Here is a 26996-nt window from a genome sequence, read left to right on the forward strand (position 1 = left end):
GTTAGGGTTTGTGATAAATATGACTAAGCATACTGAAAGCTAGTATGCAGGTACAGCAGGTAATAAGGAAGGCAAATGGAATTTTGGCATTTATTGCTAAAGGAATAGAGTATAAAAATAGGGTAGTGTTGTTGCAACTGTACAGGGCATTGGTGAGACCGCACCTGGAGTACTGTGCACAGTTTTGGTCCCCTTACTTGAGGAAGGATGTAGTTGCATTGGAGGGGATTCAGAGGAGGTTCACTAGATTGATTCCAGAGATGCGGGGCTTGTCTTATGAGGAGAGATTGAACAGTTTAGGCCTATACTCGCTAGAGTTTAGAAGGATGAGAGGAGATCTAATTGAGGTATATAAGATGCTAAAGGGGATAGACAAAGTAGACGTGGAGTGGATGTTTCCCCTTCTGGGGCATTCTAGAACGAGAAGCCATAGTTTTAGGCTAAGGGGTGGTAGATTTAAATCAGAGATGAGGAGGAATTACTTTTCTCAAAAGGTTGTGAATCTGTGGAATTCACTACCTCAGAGTGCAGTGGATGTCGAGACGCTGAATAAACTTAAGGAGGAGATAGACAGATTTTTAATTATTAATGGGTTGAAAGGTTATGGGGAGAGGACGTGAAATTGGAGTTGAGGCCAAAATGAGATCAGCCATGATCGTATTGAATGGTAGGGCAGGCTCGAGGGGCTGGATTGCCTACTCCAGCTCCTAGTTCATATGTTCTTATGTTCTTACAACTGTGTTTACTTCTCTTTGTACACATAATTGGAGCACACACTGTTTCCCCAATACTGAACTCTCCACAGGGCTATAATATCCTCAGTACCTTCTGATCAACTGAATAGGTCATATCAATTCAAGAAAGACTTTTAATACTACTTAAATTTGCAGTAATGAAATTTATAACAGATTTTTGGGCACCTAAAACTTTCAGTATAATTGCAGCCATTAAACTTGCACAACCTACCCATCTTGCCTGATTTTGTACTCATATTAAATTATCTGTTAAAATTACCAACAGGTAAATCTGAAATAAAAACAAAAAATGCTGGAAAAACTCAGCAGGTCTGGCAGCATCTATGGAGAGAGAAACAGAGCAAATGTTTCGAGTCCGTATGACTCTTCTTCAGAGCTGAAGAGAGGTAGAAATGTGATGGGTTTTATATTGTTGAAGAGAGGGGGTGGAGCAAGTGGAGCAAAATAGGTCAGGGATATGTGGGAGCTCAGGAGAGATTTGACAAAAATATCATGGACGGAAGACAAAGGGAGTGTTAAATATAGTGTTAAAGACTAAGGCAGGTGCTAATAGTGGCATAAAGGTCAGATAGCAGAATGTATTAATAGCAGCTAGAACAAGGCTCAGTGCTCTCTGAAAGCAAAACACAAGAGCAAGTTACAGACTGGCCCATCACCACCTTCTCAAGGGCAATTAGGGGTGGGCAACAAATGCTGGCCTGGCCAGTGACACCCACAGCCGTAAAATAATTTAAAAAAAAAACAATCTCCACTCCTCCCTTCCCCTGCCCCATGATGGATTTCCAAGGGAAGACTGGAGTCAGTGTGACAATTTTACATTATGGAGAAGACCTAGCCCTGTCAACAAAGCACTGGAAATTTGCAAAAGCTTAAAGTCACAGCCAATGGGTGTGAAATTGAGCTTGGTAGTTCTGGTTGTTTGCAGGCTGCTTCATTGAAGTGCTTGTTCTGAGCCCTCTGCGACCTCATCCTCTGGTGAGTAGCGCTCGCACTTTCCTTGCCCCCTGCCCAGGCTGCAGGTCATTCATGCCCAGTGTCTCATTACATGCAGATCCCTCTTGAGTCTATCTTGTAAGAGACGGACAGTGTCAGTACCTGAGCTGACAGCTGTGAGTGTGAGATCAAGTGATGATGCTGTGTTTTCAGGATTAGTCTATTAATGCTGTTCACTGCCTGGCCAAGTAGCAATTCTTGGATAATTGAAGGGAGTAATGATAGGTTTGTGGTGATGGGAGGAAGTAGAAGCTGCATACTTACACCATCTGCAACTCGTAAGTGAGAAGAGATAGTCAGATCAGAAAGAAGTGGATGTGAGAAGGAGGGTTAGCTATAAGCATAACATCATCTTCAATGGCTTCAATCCCACTGCTGGCCATGGCCTCAGCAATGGCCCTTCCCAATTCGATGAGCACTGTCTCCCCCTTGGTGTGGGGGCGGTGGTGGTCAGGACATGCAGCTGTGCCTGGCCCCTGTGAGTTAGATCTACCAGTTATGTGTCACCTTCTCCTGCAAGAAAACAAGAAGTGTGTCAGTGTGTCTGGTGTAATGTGTCTGGGCGACGTGCCTGAAATGGTTGAACAGATGGCAGTGTATGCAAGCTGGGAGATGTGGATGTGAGACTTGAAGCAGTGCTAAGTGCGTGAGGGTGTGGGGAAGCTGTGAATCTTAGATATGAGTCCTGATTTATCGAGATTGTTGCTAGGTGAGCGTTGGGGGCTGTGGTGCATTGAGCAGTGGCTGAGGCTAGTGGTGCACTTGGGATATATTACCTTGACCACTTAGGTGAGGCCATTGAACTTGTTGCAGCACCGCATCTGGCACTGATCTTCACAGCAATCTGCTCCCACTATCTTTTGAGCATATGTGTGGAGAGCCTCCTGGCCTCCCAATGCAGGATGTCTGTATCAGATAGATGTAGAGAAGGTATCTAAAACTATATGCAACAAATATAAGATGGCCATTAATTAATTCAATAAGGGATTATTCTTTACTTATGGTAGGCAAATGGTGTAGATGCATGTAAGGAGAAACCAGGTAAACACATGAAGGAGTAAGGGAAAGAAGATTAAGCTGAGAGGATTAGATGAGAGATTGGAGAAGGTTTGTGTGGATCATAAACATCAGAATGGACCAGTTGGGCTGAAAGGCCTGTTTCTGTGCTGTAAATTCCATGTAATTTTATGTAAGTGCATGTCTCTCTCTCCAATAGATGGCCAAAGCTTTTTTTAAAATTAGGTTGGGGCTTCAGGTTAGCTGTACTAGCTTTTACACTCTTTGTTCTAACATGTATTTTTTGTTACAATCCTCGATGAGACAAAGAGCTGACTGTTATGAGCCTTGCTGCTGCTGTACGTCTGGCCACTGTACTTTGCAAAGTAAGAGTACAAGAATGTGCAACATACAAGTGTGTGAGTGGACACTTTAATGGCCTAATGCACCATCAATGAAATGCACACTTTGAATGTGAAAGGTGTGTTGTGCATGCATATTGTTTGGTTTATGACAGTGCTACAGTGGCAAAGGATTCCCCAAAGATGAGCAAGCCTCTCTTTGCAGCTGATGGAGATAGAAATTGGAGCAAGTGAGATAGGGTATGCTGAGGTTCTGCTCAATTCTCTACACTGGAATTGCTGAGTGATTTCTGTGATAAGCCAACAGAAAAAGAAATGGTCCATACATTAGAATCCTACAAATGTTTCAAGCATTGCTCACAATGAACAATATACCACATGGAATCATCCCCATGCACAAAGTGCGGTAGCGGGTGGGAAAAATAACATTTTACCCACCGTCCGCAATGGTGGCTTTTCACGCCCTTTCCTCCCAATCCCATCTCATTCCCGGGAAACATGGCGTTTCGATGATGGGCGAGCTTTCATTTGCCTGCCATGCCATCACCTCACCACTTCCTCATGCCGAGTGCCATATTTAAAGTGCAGCTGCGCGCACACCTCTCAGTGCTTCCAGCCCAGAAGGCAAGATGACTGCAGCCCCCCGATTCAGTGACGCATCACTGGAATGCCCTTTGGACACCGTGGAGACCTGCTGTGATGTCCTCTACCCCAGATCTCGTTGCAGGAGGTCCAACAATCTCACCACTCTGGCTAGGTAGGTGGTGGCAGTGGTGGTCAGTGCCAACGCTGTACAGAAGAGGTTGGCCATGCAGTACAGAAAGAGGATGAATGTTCTCATCAGTGCCGCCAGGGTAAGGCAACCACCTCATCACTCTAATCTCACACACTCAAGCCTATCACACATTCACTGGCAGCTCAATCACTGCAGCTCAAGAGACATCACCACTCACTCTCTCACACACACCCTCACATCTTCATCTGGCCTCATCTTCTCTGGAGACTGCCTCCTCAGCCCTGACCATCTTGAGGCCACTTGTACAGATCAATTTGTGCCCCCACACACACACTCTGGGATACCCCACTTCTCCAGTACAACCCTTGCCCTGCAGCCTCTTCCCTTGCCTGGGGCCACTTCTCCTCCTTCCCCAAGCAAGCCCTAGCCCTGCAGCTGTTGAAAAGCCGCCCCTCCCTTATGGCCAATCTGGTAGGCAGAGACCTGCCCGTGAGCCCCCCTAAAGGTGATGTGGTGCTGCCTGCGAAGCCTGGCGCTGATGACCATGAGTGCCGCCCGAAGTAAGGCTCAAAGTCCCAAGCGATGTGCAGCTCACTAGGTGCACGCAGCTTATGTTCAATTGTGAAACACGTCAGCATGCAATCATGCCAACGTGCTCTGCTGATCCAGTGTTGGGGGTTGATTCTGGCAAAGCTGGGCTTATCATGATATGCAATTGTATTACAACGAAGTTCCCGAACTCCGACAGTGGGAAACGTGGCTGGCCATTGGCGGGCAGAGTGGACGATTGCAAACTGGTTTCACGACATCGTGAAGCCAATTTTTGGCCTTGTCGCCATATTGTCCACTCCTGCCACCAACGGGCATGGAAAATTCCATCCATAGAGGCAATCTTAAAAGTATGTTTCTGACAGGGAAAAACATTGAAGTTAATGAATGGGAAATAGTGGGGAGTTTAGTCGAAATTGATTGATGCATGTTTTCAGTGAGCAAAGATCAATGGCAGAAGTGCACCTTCAAAACACTGCTCATTGTATGCCCTGATGTTGTGTTCGAGGGCCATCATACATGGCAGTGAGTTTGTGGGTAGGGGAGAAGGCATAACAAGAGTTCTCAAACTAGGGCAAATCTATAGCTTTGCCTCCTTCATGCCAGTCCTCTCTCAGTTGGTGCAATCTCGCCTTGGAGTCAAAAGGCTGAGGCTTCATGTCCCACCCTGGAGAACTGAGCACATGTACTCCAGGCTGACACTCCAATGTGAGAGTGAGGGAGAGCTGCATTGTTGGAGGTGCCATCTTTCGGATGAGATGTTAAACCAAAGTCACCTGCCCTTCTGGTGCATGTTAAAGTCCCCATGGCACTATTGAAAAACGAACAGGGGAGTTCTCCCCAGTGTCCTAATCAACATTCATTCCTGAACCAACATCCTGAAAAAGATATTACCTGATCATGATCACATTAGTATAAAAGCAAAATACTGCTGATGCTGGAAATCTGAAACAAAAACAAAAATACCTGGAAAAACTCAGCAGGTCTGACAGCATCTGCGGAGAGGGATACAGTTAACGTTTCGAGTCCCTATGACTCTTCATCAGAACTCAAGAGTCATAGGGACTCGAAACGTTAACTGTATTTCTCTCCGCAGATGCTGTCAGACCTGCTGAGTTTTTCCAGCTATTTTTGTTTATGATCACATTAGTGTTTGTTGGAACTTGTTGTGCACAAGTTGGCTTTTGTATTTCCTAAGTTACAACAGTGGCTACACTTCAAATGTATTTTATTGGCTGTAGAGTGCTTTGGGAACTCCTTGAGGTTCTGAAAGACAATACATAAATGCAGATTCTTTCTTTCTTTCTCCCACTTCCTACAGAAAATTGCAGAAATTAAATGGAATAGAATTGAAATAGGTTGACAAAATGGTTGGTTTATTTTTCCATTGATTAGAATTTGCTTTCGGTTTTAGCTTCATTATTAGTCAATCCTACTATTTATATGGGTAGGTGATTGATGAGAAGCTTCCACATTGTGAACGAACCCACTCAAGCACGAGGTAAAGTATTTCTTCATCTCTGGTGACATATTTCCTGTTATTGCTTAGCGCCAATGGATGTCAGACCTCTGGAAGGAGATTTCAATTGAAGCCTCGATTCACATCTTGATAGATCCTGGCTCTCCATAAAGCAAACTACAGCAAAGATTCCTGGGATTGTGCAGTGAAATGGGCAGTTTTTGCCGGATAATTCGACAGCATTAGGACAAGGACCATTTTGGCTGCTCAGCAAATTCTTTCATGATATTCTCATTACCGATTGCCCTCGTATTTCCACAGAGACTGTCGGTTGAATTCCACATGACGCTATTGAGCAGGCCATTATGTCTTAGCATGCTTCACTAACACTTTGTGGCCCTGACAGATTTTACAATGATAGATAGGAATTCAAAAATTCACTACTGAATGACCCTGAGCTTTTTCTGCTTACCCGGTAGAAGACACCAGAGTAGAAATTTGTCTTGGGCAGTAGTACAAGCCTCCCATTATCCAATGACTTATTCTATTCCATGCAATGGAGAGAATATTAGTGGCTCTTCAGTGATGTTGCTCATCATGAGCTGGGGGATATGCTGTTCTCTAACAGTAAGGCCATGTGCCATTACTTTTCCTGGCAGGGAAAGCAGCTGGGGAAAAGGACTGTTTTTAAACAGCTGGTTGCCAAATAATAGTTCTTTTTTTATTACAATTAATGAGGCTGTATTGCAGAGCTAGGAGGATTAAGAAACAGGGCCAGATTTTTATTTTTAAACAGTTTGGAGCAGTTGTTACAATTAATGGAGCCACATTACTGAGGTGTGAAAAACACAGAGTGGGAACAGAGTGTTAAAACTTTTTTTTTTAAAACTGCCTGGCAGCACATTTGAGATAGAACTGTAGTTTTATTTTTAAGGTTAACACTGCAGAGCTGGGAAGAAAGCAGCGTGGGGGGGGCCAAGCCACACTTCTGACAGAGATGGAGCAGTTGGTACCATGTCAGGCCAGATGGTGAGAATCACAGCTGAATATTTAAGCTGAAATTCAGAGGGGAAAGGGAACAATGTCAGACAGCGAATTTAATTGGGGCCAAAAACATAAATGAAGAAGAAATTCGCTGAGAGTCGACAGTGAGAGATAACCAGGGCTACAGCCCTTAAGTTTGACAATTTGGAGGGCAGTATGAAATGCAGACTCGGGATGTGGCTCCAGCTTTTTTTTTATTCATTCAAGGGATGTGGGCTTCGCTGGCTGGGCCCAGCATTTATTGCCCGTCCCTAGTTGCCCCTGAGAAGGTGATGGTGAGCTGCCTTCTTGAGCCGCTGCAGTCCATGTGGTGTGGATACACCCAAAGTGCTATTTCAGTTTATTTTTTACCAGGCATTGGGGCAACCAGCAGGGATCTAGACAAGAGATCCAAAGGTTATTGTTTCTGAGCCAGTGAGGAGTGGGAACAAGTGCCTCACGCCTGAAGTGTTTCTCTCTTAGCCTCAGTTGGCCAGAGGGAAGCAGGAATGCCAGTCAAAGTTTTCCTTTACTTTCATCAGGGATGGACCATATGGCCTGAAGCCCAAAAGTATTTAGGGAGCCCCAACCATCCGAGGTAGGCCGCAACGCTAATATGTTACTCTATCTTTGAACCCACCAGTGGAGAGTGAAGGCAAGGCTGCAGGCTGAAGGTGACACCTTTTTTAAGTGAACTGTTAACAGGAAATAAACAACGTGAAAGAATGTGAGCATGTTGGAGTGAGAGGCATGGGAAGCTGGTGAGGAAGAGCTGCGAGTACAAAGATGGGGGAGACAAAGTTTAGAAAGATGAAAATTAATAAATATTCCTTGCTAATTTTAGAAAAATGAGTTAATAACTTTTAAAACAAGAATTGTTTTATCTGTACAGAAGGCAAAAGAGAATAAAAATAAAACAGCAACCAAAGTTGGAGCCACAATTGAGAAGTTGGTGCTTCAGTGCCATTTAATATAAAAATAGAAAGTGCTGGAAAAACTCAGCAGGTCTGGCAGCATCTGTGGGGAGAGAAGCAGAGTTAATGTTTTGAGTTCAATATGTGCCACCCAGGCCTGAGTTTTCAGGTTGGTGGTGGGCGTGATCGGTGGGCCTGGGAGCAGTCAGGAAATGGACCGCCGAACGTGATTGGCCCCCGAGCGTGATTTCATGCTGGCTGGGTATGAGGCATGTGCTGAGAAGCTGCCAGGGGGAGGGCAGACGATGATGTCAACACGGGCACAGGCGAGCGCTGACAGAAAACTCCCTGAAGGCAGACAGCTGTCTCAGGGAGCTGAAGACCAGAAACCCAGGAAATAAAGTTTTGAAAATCAGGAAAAAAATGTCCAGGCATTGCAATCAGGCACCTGAACATATATATAGATATTATAAAGATGCTCTCCACAGGTTTCTATTTTTATTTTATTTAATAACGGAAACCTCGTCTTGCCCTTGGATGAGGTTTGCTTAAAAATGCAAAGATCACCTGGCCGATTCACCTGTCCGCCAACTGTAAAATGACAGATAATTGCACTGTTTATGGCCTTAATTACCCTCTTAATTATTGGCGGGCGCACTTCCAACTTTTGCGCGCGCCCGCTGACCGAAATATCGCGCAAGATGACATCGGGAAGCTCATGCGATTTCATGTCCGATCAGGTCAGGCGCGTGCCCGCCCGATCAGCATAAAATTCAGCCCCTAGTAGCTGGAGTCTGTAACTACTTTGAGACAGGTGACTGTTTACATTCAATTTGTCATTGTAAATGTTAATTATTGGAATATAAATATAGATATCTATAGGCAGTTTCAATACAACATGTTGACATATAAAATATTATATGCAAGACTCTGATAAGTTATATAAAGTAATGTAAACACTTTTTTCAAGTCAAGGCTGCCAAGGTGGAGGAGATAAGGAAATAACCTTGCATTTATAATTGTACCTTGTCACTTCTGTCAGAAATATCCCAAAGCACTTGGTATAATAAACAATGTTCTTGTCATGCAGGAAAATGGCAGCCAATTTATGGCAGCAAGATCATATAAATAACAATTGGATGAATGACCTTCCTGGCGGTATTGGTTAAGGGAGGAATGTTGGCCAGGACATTGGGAGAACTCCTACTGTTTCTCTATGTAATGGGATGTTACCAAGTGAATCACAGGAACAGGCAGATGGAGCCTCAATTTAATGTCTCATCTGAATGACAGTACCTCTGAAATGCATCCCTGTACAGGCCCCAGGTTTGGTTCATTAACTACACTAAATGAGCCAATCTCAGCCAGGAGGCAGTGGGAGCATGAGAGTAAATGTCAGAAAGGTAGAGGAAAGATTAGGGAAAGGTTCCCATTCCTAATTCCGATTTACTTGCCCTGATGGAAAGTGTAAATTTGGGTGGTCATCAGTGGAGGAAAAGATTGACTTTGGCTATGGTGCCCATCCCCTCCCTTGCTAGCAGTCACTACCTAGGTCTAAGCCTGAAAAATGTTTACTTGGGCAAAGTACTGGGTGCTGCCTGCACCTGTGAAGCTGTGCTTTGGAATGTGCTCGTGACTTAATTTTAATTTGTTTAATGATATGCTGGGTATTTCTGGGGTGGGGCTGGGTGGAAAGGGGGATGCAGTATCAGGGAAATCAGTAAGCATCTTCAAGGGAAGAGGGAAGAACATTTTGCATAACTAATGGAAAGACTAATGAATCAAATAAATGTTGTGAGCATTTCCTGAGATCACTTGCAATCAAGCACTCGACTGTGGTAGTTTTACAATTGAATAAGCTTGCTCTTTTTGTGTTGAGGGGTGAGGCTGTGGATAAATGCTATGTAACTACCTGGGGTTTCTTCACCAGTCAGCATGAGACAGTCTCCTCCTCCTCTCTATGTTTAGGTTTCCTATCACGCATTTGAAAAAAGAAATGACCATGCACATTCCCAACACTGCTTGCCAGTTCCTCCTTTTCTTTTTCTCAGAATAAAGATTCTGATGTGTGAAAATTATCAGCTCATACCCCTGACATTGGAGTGAAGATTATCTTCCTAACAATGCCCACAAATTAGAATTTTCCTGCTGATTTTGGGTCAGAGAAAGGTTCTCATAATCTATACAGAACCCACTGTTATAAAGATACTTATAAAGCTCCATCCAGAAGACAGTTTTTTTACCTTGCCATAAAGAGAGACAATTCTACTATCTCTATTTTCAAAGGCATTTTTAAAAAATTCAACAAACAGCAGCAGTTCAGGCTAAGCTTGCTTGACTGGAGACAGATGGAGGCAGAAGAGATTTCAGAGTGGTTGCGAATTATGTGATCAATAAATTTATTACATAGATTTTGAGATGTCTCGAGTGATGAGGCTATCACTGAAAGAAATGAAAGCTGATTGATTGTCAGCGGAGTAAAACATTACTGTCTCAATCACCTCATTCCCGTCTTGTGCAGCAAAATTCATAGGACCATCAAAGAAAATGCTTTATGAGACATTCTGGGCACATAATCCAATGGCTTGTTCAGGTCTGTAGCAGGTTACTAAGCAACAGATTCCGAACTCTCCAAACACTCAATTTTTGTCATTCCTATCAATAATACAGCAGTCTTGTGGAAATGTAGGCTCCTGATAACAGCTCTTTTGCTATTTTAACTTAAAATAAGGTCATACTATAAAATCAAAACATCTCTGTAGAACAGTTTGGCTTGGCTTTTCACTCCCAAGTCGGGTGTGCAGAGTCAGGAGAATTCCCGGCTCCACAATCCCGACCATTAAAAATGGCGGGCCGGATGTCGGATTTTCGGTCGGGGTGGGGCTGGATTAGAAGTTGGGGTGGAAGGAGTGGGGAGCCTACTTGGTGTGGAGGTAGGCTGGGCGGAAGGCCTGCCTTGGGGATCCAGTGCTGTGTTCAAAAATTTTAAAAAAGAATAAAGCATGAAAGATCCCTCCAGCCCTCACCCCTCACAGTCCCTCATTCCGCCCCCCCCCACCAGTACACACACACTCCCCATGCTGCATCTATGCCAACCCATGCCACCTCAAGCCCTGTACCCAACCCCCATGGCCCCTCATGTCCTCCATGCCAACATATGCCCCTCCCATGGCTCTTTATAGTCCCTGTGCTAACCTGTGCCCTTTCACCCACCCCCATGATCTTTTATAGTCCCTATCCTAACCTATGCCCCTCTGCCCACCCCCATAGACCTTTATAGCACCAATGGCAACCAATGGGAAAACAATGCCCCTCCACCCACCCCTCATTGTTCTTTATAGCCCCTAAGCCAATTAGTGCCAGCCCATGCCCACACCCACCACCCTTTTCCCTTACACTTACCATGCCAACTCACACAGAATCCCCCATGGCCAGACCTCAGGACCCATGCAGAGATGAGGTAAAATAAAGTTCTGTAAAATAACATTCTAAGTTCTGTTGCAGACTTCATTTCATTGAAAAACATGCTCTAATTCATTGAAAACATTTACTGTATTTACATTCCTTCAACTAAATAAAATCTTATAACAACAAACATTTCATTCAAGTGAACAATCCCTTGTAACAACAAGCATTGGAATTCTTAGTCCCACTTCAAAGAGTATATAAGCACTTGTAACTGTTACTCAAACTGTGAAATGACAAGCACCCCGCTGTGATATTAAACGGTTGTGCAATTAGTCATGCAGCACTAATCCAGTAATGGAAACCCTCACTGACAGAGTGAAATAACAAGCAATGCCTGTTTTAAAACACTCCAGACATTTTTTTTTTAAAGGGCAGGGCTTTTAAATGCCTTGAGAGCTTGATAGCTCTCTTTGACAGATCCCTGTGACAGGTGCTCCTGACAGTTTTGGCAGGTCTGTTGACAGTTCCAAAGACTTGACAGTAATGAGTTAATGCACATTTTAGACATATTTATGCCTACTTTTAGCAATTCCAAAGGGCACCTTATCTACCCCAAATGACACCTGCCCTACTCCAAAAAGCAACGGACCTCCACCAAAGGGTAACTGACCTCCACCAAAGGTGTCCTGGGACCAGAGCCAAAAGGATACCTTGGCTATCCAAACTAATCCACAAAGTTCAGGCCCGCTCTTACCAGATCTGATCTTTCAGGTTTCACACTCTGAGGCTACCAAAAACCCATTGAATGGAGGCAGCTTTGACTTAAGTGGCCAGCTGCCTCTGTAAAACGCACATATGCAAAATACACCGCACCACCACGGAAATGTGATTTGCCATGTTTGGGGGTGAGATTTATGATTTTTGGCCACTTCTGCCATTTTCACTATGACAGAGAGGCTCTTTGTTATGACCAAAATCTATGCCCTTCTGTAGGCTTCAAAATACACTGTAATGTCTATATTGTCGCTATGATCAAGCTAAAACCATTTGTCCTCCTCTTCATAGGTCAGTTTTTGTTTCAGGATTATAAGGTCTGAAGAGTCATATGCAAAGCAATTTTTAATAACTTAGAGTTCATGTCATGTTCCTGGGAAGTGCAAGCAGCTGAACCATCAATGAAGCACCTTCAATCTGTCTACATTCTTACCAATAGCAACACATTTATCATTGTAGAAGCGTTGTATTATTTAGAATTTGAAGAATATAATTTTCAAGCAGAGGTTTTCTGAAGATCAGACAGCATCTGCGGAGAGGAATACAGTTAATGTTTCGAGTCAGTATGACCCTTCATCAGACTTGAAACGTCAACTGTATTCCTCTCCGCAGATGCTGTCAGACCTGCTGAGTTTCTCCAGGTATTTTTGTTTTTGTTCTAGATTTCCAGCATCCGCAGTATTTTGCTTTTTATTTTTCCTGAAGATCAGACAGTTAATGAATACTCCAGGGAAGAGTCAGTATTTTTGAAGACTGTCTTAATTTATGGTAACATCTCACATCAAAAATGGAATTGAAACCTGTCTACAGTAAATGGCTTTTTCTTCATTCTCCAGCAACTGTCCCATTATATCATCAGATGCTTCTCGCAGTCATTTCAAAGCACCTAAAAGTGACGTGAGATGATGTGGAAGTGTGCAGAAGTGCTTTTGGGAAGAATGCAGAAGATTGCTGTTGAAAGAACGCTATATACTGACAATAAATTGTATTTGCAATCTGTGCACAGTTTAGAAGCTGGAGAATCCCTGGGCACAGGCTGTCTGATGACTGCAAATATTCAGAGACGTGGGACAGTTGTAATCAGATTTAAAAACCTAGCAAACTCTGAAGATTTTTCGAGGTCACTCTCGTATTCATCAAGACGAAGAATGTCAGTATTGGACGTGAACCAGGTTTACAGTTTAATTACCAAATATTAGCAGAGTATAGCCCCTATTGTGCTCTCTCAGAAAAATCTGTTAATCATACCCAGAGAAGGACATCCACCACTGCACTAGTCTGAGATCAACTATGGCCTTTCAAAACGCAATTAATGCTGATGCAGAGCTGAGGGATGTTTTGTGTTATTGCTGAACTCCCAAGAAGATGTCGGGTTACAATTTCTAAATATTAGGCTTTCCTTGCATCCATTTTAGCTAGAATTAAACAAATGTCCTAAAGCTGTAAGGAGGGCAGTGTATTCCCTCATCACTCTACCCTGGAGAAGTTTCAATTTAAGTTTTGGCTTCAGGAATGTGGAGTAACTGACTGAACACTGATAAATTTATATTGATGAACCTTCCCTGCGGTTTTTCATTAAAACACTTCAAAATAATTATGACGGAGAAGATTGCAGCAGATTTCCAGTTCCCCAGCCATCTTGGGTTGTTGAGAAATGTCATAATGAGTTGCTTTAAATTATAGAATTATTGAACATAATCAAGTCATTTGAGGAGATAGGCAATTAAAATGAAGGAGCCATCATATTTTTCATTACATTAAATGAATTCTGCAGATCCATTTGCTCTCAGCATTTTTGTGTTCTCCCCATATTTTAATGAAAAAAAACAATCTTGTTAATAAGGGATAAAGTGTCTTTTTTACATTGTACAGAACACTGGGCAGCATTTTCTGCCTGTCGGGTGGGCCGTGCGGGATGGGGCTGCGGGCAGACGTGGACCCGATCGCCGCCCGCAATCGGGTCCGCGCCACCATTTTATTCAGGCGGGTCAATTAAGGTCCGTCCAGTGTGAAACGCGGCTCCCGAGGACAGTGGGAGTGGGCGGGTGGCGGTGGGACTGCAGTGACCACCGGGTCCAATGGTGACCCGGGCGCCTGTTTTAAAAAACTGTGCAGCCTTTCACAGGCTGTGAATCACAGCCAGTGGGAGGTCTCCCCAGAGTGCTGCTGGTGAACAGGCCGGGCAGAAGGGTAGGGCAGGGGGGGCACTGTGCCCCTCGCTTTTCTAACAATTGCCTTGCTGCCCTCCTCAAGGATGTGGCAGCACAGCGGGAGGTCCTGGTACCCCAGGATGGGAGGAGGAGAAGCCCCCACAACATGACCAAACCTGCCTGGGAGGAGGTGGCGGAGATCGTGAGCTCCCACGATGCACCTGGATCCAGTGTCGCAAGCGCTTCACTGACCTGTAGTGCTTGGGAAGGGTGGGTACCATGTTGGCATTGGTCACTTAACACAACAGATAGGCTTTCCCCCTGATGGCCCCATTGCCCCCCCCACCTCCACTGCCCCCCCTACACCCCCGCCCCTCCCCCCCGCCACAAGTCTGAGTGTAGTGACTGCAATGCATCATTGACGGCCTGTGTCCTTCGCTGGGTAGGCCGAGGTCACTCTGAGAGGGTGGTGAAGAGATGGGTTCTGCCCCCGCAGCATGTGGTACATTGAGACCCACATGGCTGTTTTGGGGGCAGCCTGGAGGAGCTGCACCTGGGCGCAGGGCTGGAACTCCAGGACATGTCCAAGTCAGGGTGATGAGATGCTGGGAGGGGGTGTTCAAGGTGGCGTTGGCACTGAACCATCTGCTGCCCTCTGTGCCCCACGTGCTTGCGCCTCCTTGCTATGGAAGGTGAGACCGTGTGGTGCCTAATGTGATGTAGGCAGCATGTGGCCAAGGGGGTGTGGGGGATGGGGAACAGGCCGAGCATCTTTGTGTGAGTGTTCGGCAGCAGCGGGGTGAGGAGGCACTGGAGCCCTGATATGTCCCACTCTGGTTGGGGTGGGCCGTGTGTGAAGAGAATCCAGGTACAATTTGCACTAATCAATGCTCTTCTCTCATTTTCAGGAGGAGAATGTACATAATGCAGCAGAGCGGGCGAGGACTGGCGGTGACCAGGCGCAGTTAACCATTCTCAGCCGGTTTGAGCAGGAGGCCCTGGATTTGGGGAGGCGCCATATGCCCAGGTCCACTGGTGTCGGTGAGGCTGGGGTGCCATGGGCAGGTATTTATGCCCAGCAGTGAGGTCACCATTGTTCTCCCAGCAGCAATGGCAGTGCTGAATGTTCAGTGATTGAAGTTTGCAACATGGCTTGACCATTGCTTATGGAAGGATGAGCACATAATGATCCGGGGGACAGGGATGCACATTGACATTGTCTCCACGTTAACTGATCCAATGTCCTTGTTCTTCCTTTCAGCATCAGCGGAGCAGGGCCGGGAGGAGGAGCAGCAGAGGCCCCTCTCACACCTGAGGGCCCTGAAGTCTCACCAGCGTCACACCATCTCTGCCAGGCAGGCACCAGTGCAGATACTAGCACCTCGGTGGGAATTAGAACATCGGCTAGTGTCCTGGGGCACAGCGGTGAGGGCACTTCACAGTCACTGGAGGAGCTGGCGGAGACAGAGAGTGCCCATAGCGCCAGCAGTCGGAGGACTGCAGGGGACCAGGCACATGCTCAGTCGGTGCCTGATGATGCGCCTCTGGAGTTGTCCGCGATGCAGCAGCTGCAGGAAATGCGGCCGGGTGTGTGGGAGCATCTGGGGGAGATACATGAGGCTGTGCTTGGCTTGGTCTCCGTGGTGGAGGATTCTACGCAGATGATCGCCGATGCAATGAGCCTCATGTCCAAGCGCCATGCGTCCTCCATGGAGAGAGCGGTGACTCTCGTGGAGAGGCTCCTCCAGGAGACCAATCAGGGCCTCCTGGGGTTGCGCTCTAACCAGCAAGCCCTCACATTGGCATTGACCTCAGCTGGTCAGTGCCAGTGTGGGAGATGGTCTGTGCACCAAGTCTCCCAGCTCAGTGCCCATCCATCCACGGTGAGCAGCGAGGTCTGAAGCGACTTCACGTCGGCGCAGCAGCTGCCTGTCGTCTCTGCGGGCACCTCTCAGGGCGCTCTGGATGAGGGCGGCAGCTCCTCTGCCCCTCTGCCAGTGACCATATCATCCGGTGATGCTGCGATGACTGGGGAGGTGCCAACTGTGCAACTGGCAGCTCCCTCCCAGGCGGGGCCAGCACAGGCTCCACAGGCCAGAGGACGGCTGCCAAGGTCATCGAGGCCAACAGGACAGCAGAGTCAGCAGCTGTCTCAGATACCACTCCCAGCGAGGGGGCAGCACCAAGACATAGCACCCGACAACGTAAACATAAGGCACCTTAGGCACACCACGGGTTTCTCACTGGTACCTTTGTGTTGGCCCGAGATGAGGTTTTTATGAGTTGCTGTGCTGTTTAAAACCTTTGCCATTTTGTTTTCTTAAGTTCCTTTTGTTATAATATTAAATTCAGACATGTCACCATCGCTGAGGGTGCCTCTTTTCTTCTGCAGGTGGATGGTTGCCAATAATGTTATGAGTGATTTGTGGGACATTCAGCTTTATTAACAAGGCCCTTAGATCCAGGCAGATTTTGCACTCAGGTATTGAGAATGGAACCTACAGCCCAGGCTTGTCCTGGTGGTCCATCTGTGGTGGGCTAGCTGAAGGTTCGTTGGATTAAAGCCTCCCGGGTGTCCCTCCCTCCCTGGAGTATGCCCGGGTCAGCGTCTACCCCCTCAGCATTTCCCTGTGCCTGCTCATCCTCGGACTCACTGCTGGACTCATCGTGTGCAGCCACAGCCACTGCGTCGACATCTTCATCATCCACAGTGTCCCCCCCTTTCCAGCGCAAGATTGTGGAAAGTACAGCATGCAACCACTATCAGCGACACACGATCTGGGGGGTACTGGAGTGCGCCCCCTGAGCGGTCCAGGCATCGGAAGCGCATCTTGAGAAGACCAATGGCTCTCTCCACCACAGCCCTTGTGGTGCCCTGGCTCCTATTGTACCGCTGCTCAGCTTCTGTTCTTGGATGGCGGAGAGGCATCATGAGCCACCTTCTGAGGGGATAGCCCTTGTCACCCAGCAGCCACCCATCCAGCCGGGCTGGAGCACTGAAGAGCCTCAGAACTTGGGAGTGTCTGAGGATGTAGGCATCGTGAGAGCTGCCTGGATACCTTACACAATCTTGTAGAATCAGCATCCTGTGATCACACACTATCTGCACGTTCATGGAGTGGAAGCCCTTCCTGTTGACGAAGGCACCAGGCTTACCTGCTGGTGCCTTGATGGCCACATGTGTACAGTCTATAGCACCCTGGACACGGGGGAAGCCAGCAATGGCCGCAAAGCCTCTGGCTCGCTGTGTCTGACTTGCCTTGTCCCAGCGGAAGTGGATGAAGGTCAATGCCCGTCTGAACAGAGCGTCTGTAACCTGCTTGACACAAGTGTGGACAGCTGATTGGGAGACACCGCAAAGCTCACCCACCGAGCCCTGGAAGGTGCCAGAGGCATAGAAGTGGAAGGCAACTGTGAACTTCAGAGTCACTGGCATGGGGTGTCCACCCACACAGTTAGGGGAGATCTCAGGCCCAATCATCTGACAGATATAGTTGACTGTTTCCCTTGAGAGTCGGAGCCTCCTTCGGCACTGCACCTCAGACATATTGAAGTAGCTGCTTCTGTAAACCCTGGCAGCAGGATAGTGGCGTCTTCTGCGGCCCGTTCCACCTTGGACAACCTCTTGGCCCTGCGCCCCTTGTGCCTGCGCCTGTCCTCCCAAAGGTGGCTCCCCGGAGGCTGAATGCGCACTCCTGGCCTCCTCCCACTTCTAGCCCTCCCTTCCTCCTCAGAGGAGGTGCCTCCAGTGGACAGTTCAGCTCCCATTCCCAGGCTAAGGGAAGGCTTCCTGAAACCTGCAGGCCCAAAAAAGATTCCTCACTGCAGAGTGCTGACCTGAAGGTTGTGAGTCCAGTCCAAGCAGCTGGTATGCATTTTGAAGTATTGCAGATCACTCAGGCGGAGTGTAACTTTGAAAAATAAATACTTGACTGTGCACACTCGCGACCCCACTGAGCCCTCTTATCCTGCCCGTGAATGAGGTTTATTCAAATGTGTCCTACCCACCTGCCCATTGCGCCCGTGCGCCAACCCGAAGATCACACGGGCGCCGAAAAATCACCGTCGATTGGCGCCTCAAGGGCCTTAAGTGGCCCGTTAATTAATGGCAGGTGCGCATCAAATATCATCGCGCGCCCGCCCAGTGAAATATCGCAATGGCGCGTGGTGACGTCGGGACGCTCGCCTGATGTCACCGCGCGTCATTTTACGTGTCGGCGTGCGGGTCCCACCCCCGCATGGCAACGGGAAAACTCTGCCCGCTGTGTTGGACAGAAGACGATCAGAAATCTACCCAGTAGCTGAGGTGCTATGGCTGTTTTCAAAACAATGCAAATGTCTCTGTGATATCACGTTTCACAGAGGCAGAAGGAAATTTCAGTAACACAATCCTCTAACATGCGGCAGAGTTTGGCATTGATGCATCTCTGTAGAACTGAGCATTAACATAAAAACTTAAGTTAAAAAATACTCATTTTCAGGATTATCTCTTGCATTTCAAAGGTCCAGCAAGGTATATGTATCTGTATTACATATCTCCACACAGCATAGTTATAGATGAGAAAGGTCAATCAGCCCAGCTTAATTCATCAATTCAGAAAAATCATAAAGCCCTTCCATTGTAACATCCAATTGTTTATTAAACCATTCCTTATTTTGTCTCCGTTATTCTATGATTAAGTTTATTCCACGCACAGATCACTCTGTGTTCAATATAAGTCCTTCATATCAGCCCTAGATTTATCTCTGTTTAAATCTGTGCTCCCTTCTCTTATTCTCAAAATTTAATTTAAAGCAAAATTCCAGTTTTACAATTTTCATTCCCTTAACTACTACTTAACCTGAGAAGGCCACATAGCAATACTGCAAGTCTCAAATGCACATCTCCACAGCATGTGTACACTGTCAGCTATTCAATGACGGCAGCCACATCACCCAAACAGATTGCACAACATTCGTTGCTGATTTTGTAAACAATACTTATTTTCTCCTCTCCCCTCACCTTTCTCTTTTCAGGAATGGCAAACTGCCCAGGTAGTACAGGGAGGGCAAGAACACAATGTCAATGAAGACATTCCATCAGTCAATTTCACTGTCAGCTACCAGACCTGACACTAACACTACATGTAATTTAAAGCATATCATTGGGGTGGAATCTGCAAGTGATAAGTCACTGGGCACAAGTATGGTGCAGCCAGGGCAGGGGGCAAAGATAGCGCAAGCTGGCAAGGAATTGGCAAAACTACCTATGAGTCCTGCTGTCGAGGACTCAGATGATAACTTTGATGGACCAGGCTACAGAATAAGGATGATGACTGTACATACCCAAATTCTCAGTGCATTGGGAAGCCTGTGCTCAATGATGAGGAGCACAGAGGAGTTCAGCAGGAACTTGGGACATGTCTTATCCTGGAGATTGGAGCCCATCCTTTCCATCATGGAACTGTCGGCTACTTCCAGCTGGCAGTACAACCAACCAGGATGTAATGTCTGTGACTGATGCCTCAGATTCTGTTAGGTTTAAGGTGCAGCACAAATAGGATCCACCCATTGACTGTTGCAGCAGAAGCTCAGATTGATGTCATGCAAACTCAGACTACTGCCATCATGGCTGGGAAAATCACTGTTCAAAGGAGCTTGCAGGGCTCTCCACCACATTATTAGGATTGCTGAGGTGCCGACTCAGAAGAGCGACAGAGGCTCCACGTAGCCTAAACCTGCTGTTCTCCATCAAATGACCACATTTGTCTTCCCACCACTGCCTTTCCACCAGCTGTTACCCATCAGCCAGCCAGCCCGGACTACAGCTCCTCATACCAAGATGGCCTAGTCTTCAGCTGAACCACCTAGGCCCAAACTGCTCAAGGTCATCCTGCAAGGCCATCTGTAGCCGCCCTAACTGAAAGTCAGCAGTATCCCACCAGCCAGGCCGCAGTCACTGGGGAATGCTGTTCACCAAGTAACGCTCCTACCTGAACATAAGCAAGGAACAGTGTGTCAGACATTTGCACTTCAGTAAGGAAGTCCTCACTGAAATCTGCCACCTGCTGCAGCCACAAAGACAACCTCAGAGCAGGACAAAGACTGCATTGCTCATGGCTGTCAAAGTGACCATGAAAATTTGAATAAGGGCTGGGCAAGTTCCTGGAAGTCTCCTAGTCACACCCCAAAGTGTAAGGCCACAGCCAGGGGCAGTGATTTTGATTGATAATTATTACAGAAAGAGGGAAGATATTTGAAGAATGGAGCTGGAGCCCCTTGTGATGGAGAGATCAATGGGCAGGGACTTTCATCACTGGCTTAATACAGCAGGTTCTCAGAGAAGAAGGTAGAGCACATAGAAAAGGCAGACATACTTGCAATGCACAGTCATTAGCAGTAAAGGTTTCCCTGACGTTATCATAAATAAGTTACTAAAGTGAATTGCATCCTTGTTATTTTACTTATTGGGCAATGAAAAGTAAATATAATCTCACTGCAAAATCTGAGAACATGCCATTCATCTAATTCCTGTAAATGAAGCACTTTCAGTGTGAAGCCCGTGTCATACCTTGCCATAGAGCTGTAAAGAGACGAGAGATTTCAAGTGGGAATACATGGCTGGGATTTTACACCCCCACCCCTGCCCCCAGCCACCACCACCCCCTCCCCACAATCAGGGCAGAATGGCAGGCTGGGGGCAGGGGTGTGGATGTGGGTAGGGGTGCTGTAATATTGGGCACCATGCCAGCTGCACGATTTCCGGCACCGGCCCACAGTGGGGGAGCATTGGGTGTTTCATTCAGCCCAATTAAGGCCCAGAGCTCCCTCCTGCTCCCTATGGGATTTTACTGACAGTGAGGGAGGCCAGCACCAAGTGTTTATATCACCAGATGAAACCTGGTGGACTGACGGCCGGGAGCTGACTCCTTTTTTTTGGGGGCTTCCTGTGCCAATTGGAGGCCACCCTCAAGATATTTTACGCACCCCCCTCCCCAACACCTTGCCCTGCCGATCTCCGCACCCCACTCCCTTTGCCAGGCCGGGAAAGCCTGGCCCCAGCAGAACCCTGGGCTGACCATAGCACGTTTCCCCCCCGGAACATGCTGCAATCCCAGGGAGCAGCCCCCGCTTAGATATCAGCCATCTGATTGGACGGCAGCTCTCAGGGGCAAGACTTCCTCCTAGATGGGGGCACAAGTCTCAGCTCAAACCAATTACAGGGCGAGCCACTCAAGCTGGGTTTGGCCCACACCCGACTTTTACGTCAGGGCTACAGTGGGGGCCCTGCCTCCAGTGTAACATTCGGATCACATGATACATTCTACTTTCTGATGTACTAGGCAAGGATTGTCTGTTACCATTCCGGTATCATTATGTCATTTAGCTAGGTATTGGACAGAAACAAGTGCACACAAGATCATGGGGGGCATGAAATCCATTTGCAGGGAGTTGCGCTGAATCTAGCAACCCAAAAATTATTGTAATGTGCTTCAAGGTTATAATTTGAATTATATTTTTTTTTACCAAGTGAACCATATTCAATTAGGGCCTTGCACAATGTTTGTAATACCTCCCTCTCACCTAAGCAGAATGTCTGTCAGATGGCACTCATACTCAATTTATAGGGAAAGATTCAAAAATAAACGAGATACCAAATCATCGAGAGGCTATGGCATGCTATTGCTGGTGATACTCTTTTATGTCTGCACTACAGAAAAATGACACAAAGAACTTCATTAATGGGAGATAAACTTTTGGGAGTTCAGTTTTAGATAGACAATGTCTGTTTTTTGTTTCCGATGTTGTGGGGCTCAGTTTTGAAAGTTGAAAAAATATCTTATAATTTCTTACATCCTCACTGTCTGAGACCAATGGGCGGAAAACTAGGCGAGTTTTATGTGAGGTAGTCTGCTGCACTAGACTACTGTCCACATGATGAATACAAAAATCTGCCCCCACTTGCATTCTTGGGTAAAATCCAGTATTGTAACTGCTCTATTATTTGTGAAGCTGGTGTAAAGATTTTAGGCCTTCACCTCAGATTACGTCCTCTGGACCTGAGCACAAGGCTGACAGTCCAGCGCAGTACTGTGGGAGTGCTGCACTGCTGGAGGTGCCATCCTTTGGTTAAACTGAGGCTATGTTTAACCTTTCAGGTGGATGCAAAAAATTCCATGGCACTATTTTGAAGAAGAGCAGGGTGGGTGTGGGGGGACGGGGTTATCCCCAGTGTGATGGCCTCTGTTTATCCCTCAATAAAAATCCCAAAAAAGCAGATGATCTGATCATTAGTGATTCGTTGTTTGTGGGGTCTTTGCTGTGAACAAATTGGCTGCTGTTTTTCCCACAACAGTAATTATACTTCAAAAGAACTTAATTGGCTGTAAAGTGTTTTGGGACATCCTGTGACCATGGAAGGTGCTATGTAACTGCAAGTCTTTCTTTCTGGAAGGATCAGCAACTACAGTCCATTCGGCCTTTGAGATCTCCCTTCCTTTCTATCTTTCCTCCATCTTAACTTCATATCTCCTTCTTGTTTATGTTTTATCCCTCTGCTGGAGAAAGAATATCAAATAGTTGTCACCTGTTTGCCTTGCCACCATGACTGCTTTGCTAGCATGCATGTAGATGCTTCAAGATGTTTCAACCTTTATTGGAGTACAAAATCACGCAATATAGCCAGGTTATCAGTGTTGGTCAAATACGCCTTCAGCCATTTGCACTGAATTCCTCTGTACCTGGGTGCACATACACCTTCCTCGCTTGTGAGGTTCTTTAAAATTCGAGCAATGATGGGCTGTTCTATTGGCTCTCCGTCTATATTTTAAGGCAATTTGGATGGAAAGGTTTTACTAATTCCCAGGGACCTGACCCATTGCCAGGCTAAAGCTATGTGGATGCTACTGAGCAGACGCAGACTTGAGAAGTTTCTCTTGGGAGTTCTATTTTACAGAAAGTGTCTTAGCTGAGAAATTTTAGACGCTAATGAATGTGTATAGTGCAATACCATTTGCACTGGAGACTACTTGATGTGTTAAGTGTGTTATATAAATGCATGTTGTTGCTTCTGCCTCACACTGTACATCAGGAAAAGGGTCTTCATGACTGTTATTGATAAAAGAAAACAGAGTTTACAAAAACCTATATTTCTGTGAATTATGATGACTAGCACTCGCTCTAGAATATACACAGACTGTAACCTATCTCAGATATTGGCCAACATATGGAGCTGTGTTATCCAATATATAATCTATGAAAAACATCAACTCACTTGCATATTTCATTTCCTCTGTAACTGCAAAACCAATAAATACCATGGGCTTTCTTTCAAGATTCAGATTAATCAAACACCACAAAACACATGTATTAAACAAGCAGGAGCTAAGAATGTATTAACAGTACTGAATATTTAAAACCTAGAAAGGAAAGGCCCAATTATATAATGCCAATGGTGAAAAGATTGTGGCATAGTTTTACATTTAGTGCCACTGGTGCAGAGTTATGAACACTGGGAGTGGATATTGTGAGTGATTCCACAATCTCATACTCCCTGCAGGATCCACTGCCCACTGGGATGACCAGATCATGGAATGACCTCTTTTGGGAATTCAGCCATTCTGATTCATGTCCATCTGATTTTCTAACCACTATCAAAAGGGTTTAAATCGTGGAATGATCATATCTGTTGATAAACTGATTGAGATCATTTGAACACTCTTTCCTGACAGATTTAGCTTCTAAATTCATCATTGTTGTACCTGTTTTATGAGCGCACAACAATAATAAGCTGCATTAGGAAGCCCTGAACCCGATTTGCGCATGTGCTCAGGGCATTTTTTTTCTTAGGTGGTCACTTGAAATGAGGCTATTACGCTCATTACTGGACCTGCTTCCAAAACTGGTGAAAAGTAGAACGTTTTCAGACTCTCTCCAGCAACTTAACCAGTGATTCTTGAAGGAACCACTGGGGACTGTGAAAAAAAGCTGCAGCTATGTCTTTTCTAATTGCCTCAATGTGGAGTCAGGAGGAGGTGGAGAGCTCCACATTAATACTGCAGCCACTGCAGGCTTATGCTTCCTCACCTCCTGAATGACGTGTGCTGCCTCCCCACCAAATGAGCTCATCAAATTCCAAGGGCCTGTGGTCAGGAGCCCTGCATGGAGGCATGGGTTGGTGCCCACAGCTCGCTGCAATTATGATGATGAGGCCTGAGGATGAATTTAGGATGGTACATGAACCACTCCATTCCTTGGCTGCACGCCACAAAGATGCCAGATGGTTTGGGGTGCTAATGAACTTAGGCCCTATTTTGCCCTGATGTTGTCAGACCTGCCCAACACTATTTCTTGTTGTGACCATGTTCAGGGCCACACCTTGAATACACTAATATTTCAGTGCTCTGAGAAACCCATGATTCCACGTGTGGCTCAAGTCAGACATAGGCAGGAACTAGTAATAATAAATATTTAATGGCATCAGTTGATGGCTGCTCTTCTCATTTCATTTCAAAGTGCGCAAGAAATGGTCCCATTTGCTCCCAGCATCCATTCCCAAATGAACAGGGGGATGTCAAAATCTAAAATTGGAATGGGTAGATTGATTTAAGGAAAAAATGTCAATTTAATTTCTAACATTACACCTTCCTAAAGCGTCGTTATGTTTCATCCAGGTTTCGTACGTCAAAGCTATTGATATTTGGATGGCAGTTTGTCTCCTCTTCGTGTTCTCTGCCTTGTTGGAATACGCGGCCGTAAACTTTGTATCTCGCCAGCACAAAGAGTTTTTACGCCTGAAAAGAAGACAAAGAAGACAAAATAAGGTAAATGAAGAGTGCTGTAAAATCCCTCAATGAACATTTCACCTTAATAATGAATACAACACAGCCAAATGATACTTAATCAACAGTATCTGCCTTTCAGGTATAGGTAACTCACTGCATATGGCCCATTTGCAGGCATTTTTGAGGGATGTGATAAGGTACTAGAGGATAACTTTTATGATTTAGCATTCTTGGTTCAGAGTATTGTGTGGAAATTGGCAGTGAATTGTGTAGACTATGAATTAGGCATGCTGGTCTCCACACCTCAATTCCTGTAATGTGCTCCACATTGTGAAGTTCTGCGCAGGGAACAATAAATTGTAGAATTCCTTCATAATTATGTACAAGAGCACAACATTTAATTGTGTATTGCCAATTTTTTTGGGTGTTATGAGCAGCCATAGAGGTCCAAAATGACGTTTGCAGCATGCACACTTTTTTATTCCTTGACGAGATTGGGCATCACTGACTAGGCCAGCATTTTTATTGCCCATCCCTAATTGCCCTTGAGAAGATGGTGGTGAGCTGCCTTCTTGAACCGTTGCAGTCCATGTGGTGTAGGTATGCCCACAGCACTGTTAGGAAGGGAGTTCCAGGATTTTGACCCAGCGACAGTGAAGGAATGACTATATATTTCCAAGTCAGGACGGTGTGTGGCTTGGAGGGGAACTTCCAGGTGGTGGTGTTCCCATGCATCTGCTGCCCTTGTCCTTCTAAGTGGTAGAGGTCGTGGGTTTTGAAGGTGCTGTTGCAGAAGCCTTGGCGAGTGGCTGATTTTTTAGTTTCGGTGGGGGTTATGCCGGCTAGCATATTGATGAGGGTGTTCGCACATGTTTAGATACACCAGGGGTATGCAGCGTAGTCACCATGTAACGCTGATTTGACATCAGCACTGCCAGTTTGGAGCTCAATGCTCTAGCCAATGCTATCTCTTCATCAAGCACCACTGATCAGTGCATTCAGCAGTGGGAAAGACCCACCAGGGATCATTAACTACTTTGTAGTTGTACAAAGTAGTTTTTGAATGATTTCTACCATCTGTTGCTACTAGTCTACAAGTGTTTGGTTCTTTCCAGAGCATTAACGTTGCTTAAGTCTGTGAGAAATGGTGTGGCAGGTGTTGAAGGGATTAGTCCTGACTTTAGGCTTCTGCATAAACCAGTTGCTCCCAGGTATGGCTGCTGCAGTAGCTATTCCCCTTGGAATATTCCATGACTGGGTGAATAAGGAGAGGCCAAAATAGAGCAGGACAAACTGTTGGGAGGGGATTGTGAGAGGGGGGCAAAGGGCTGGCTGTAGGAAGCCATCGGTCCCAAATGCTCAAGGAACAATTTTGCTACCTGAGTCTCTATGAGGAACAATAAGTCAGACATCTACACTTCAGCAAAGACACGCTGACTGAAATCTGCTACCCACTGGAACCACAACTGCAATCTCAGAGCAGGTGAGGACTGCATTGCCAGTGGCTGTGAAGGTGACTGTGGAAATGAACTTTTATGCATCTGGCTTGTTCCAGGTTGGAAACATCTCTCAGTTTATCATCCACTGTTGCAGAAGGGAGGTCACTGAGGTTCTCTATTCAAAGAGACCTGAATACATCTCATTCTCTCCCGCCAGAGAGCAGCAGCGGAGCGAACATGTGGCTTTGAGAGGATTGCAGGTTTCTGCATGGTACGGGGCGACATTGACTGCGTGGATGTCACTTTCTGGGCTCTGTATGTAAATTCTGACATGTAACGCAAGAGGAAGGGATTCCATTCCCTCAACATGAGCTGGTGCGTGACCATATGCAATGCATCACGCACTTGTTGGGTTCCTATGACATGAAAAGAAATGCAACATTATGTTCAAAATGCTATTCTTATTACTATTTTTTTTAAATGGACTTTCTGCTGAACCAAAAAAGATGGCTGCTGCAAGTCACATGACCACAGGGTTGGCCCTTTGTGCTGGGAGCTACCACCAGGAGTTACAAGAACAAAGGAATTCTTAACTCAGCCTGTGGGATCTCACACCCAATTGTACAAACCCCTTGTAATCATCAAAAACAGAGGAAGTGCAGATGAACTGGCTCC

General features: G+C 46.1%; 1 protein-coding gene across 1 annotated transcript in view; it reads left to right on the top strand.

The window, feature by feature from the left end:
* glra2 (glycine receptor, alpha 2) overlaps nucleotides 1–26996 on the top strand; it is a 224434-nt gene that overhangs the window by 146324 nt on the left and 51114 nt on the right. The window contains exon 8 of the mRNA XM_078559347.1: nucleotides 24772–24921. Coding sequence (XP_078415473.1) covers nucleotides 24772–24921 — 150 coding nt within the window. The remainder of the gene's footprint in view (nucleotides 1–24771; nucleotides 24922–26996) is intronic.

The sequence above is a fragment of the Cetorhinus maximus genome, chromosome 16 (assembly GCF_964194155.1).
Source record: "Cetorhinus maximus chromosome 16, sCetMax3.hap1.1, whole genome shotgun sequence".
Taxonomy (NCBI): domain Eukaryota; kingdom Metazoa; phylum Chordata; class Chondrichthyes; order Lamniformes; family Cetorhinidae; genus Cetorhinus; species Cetorhinus maximus.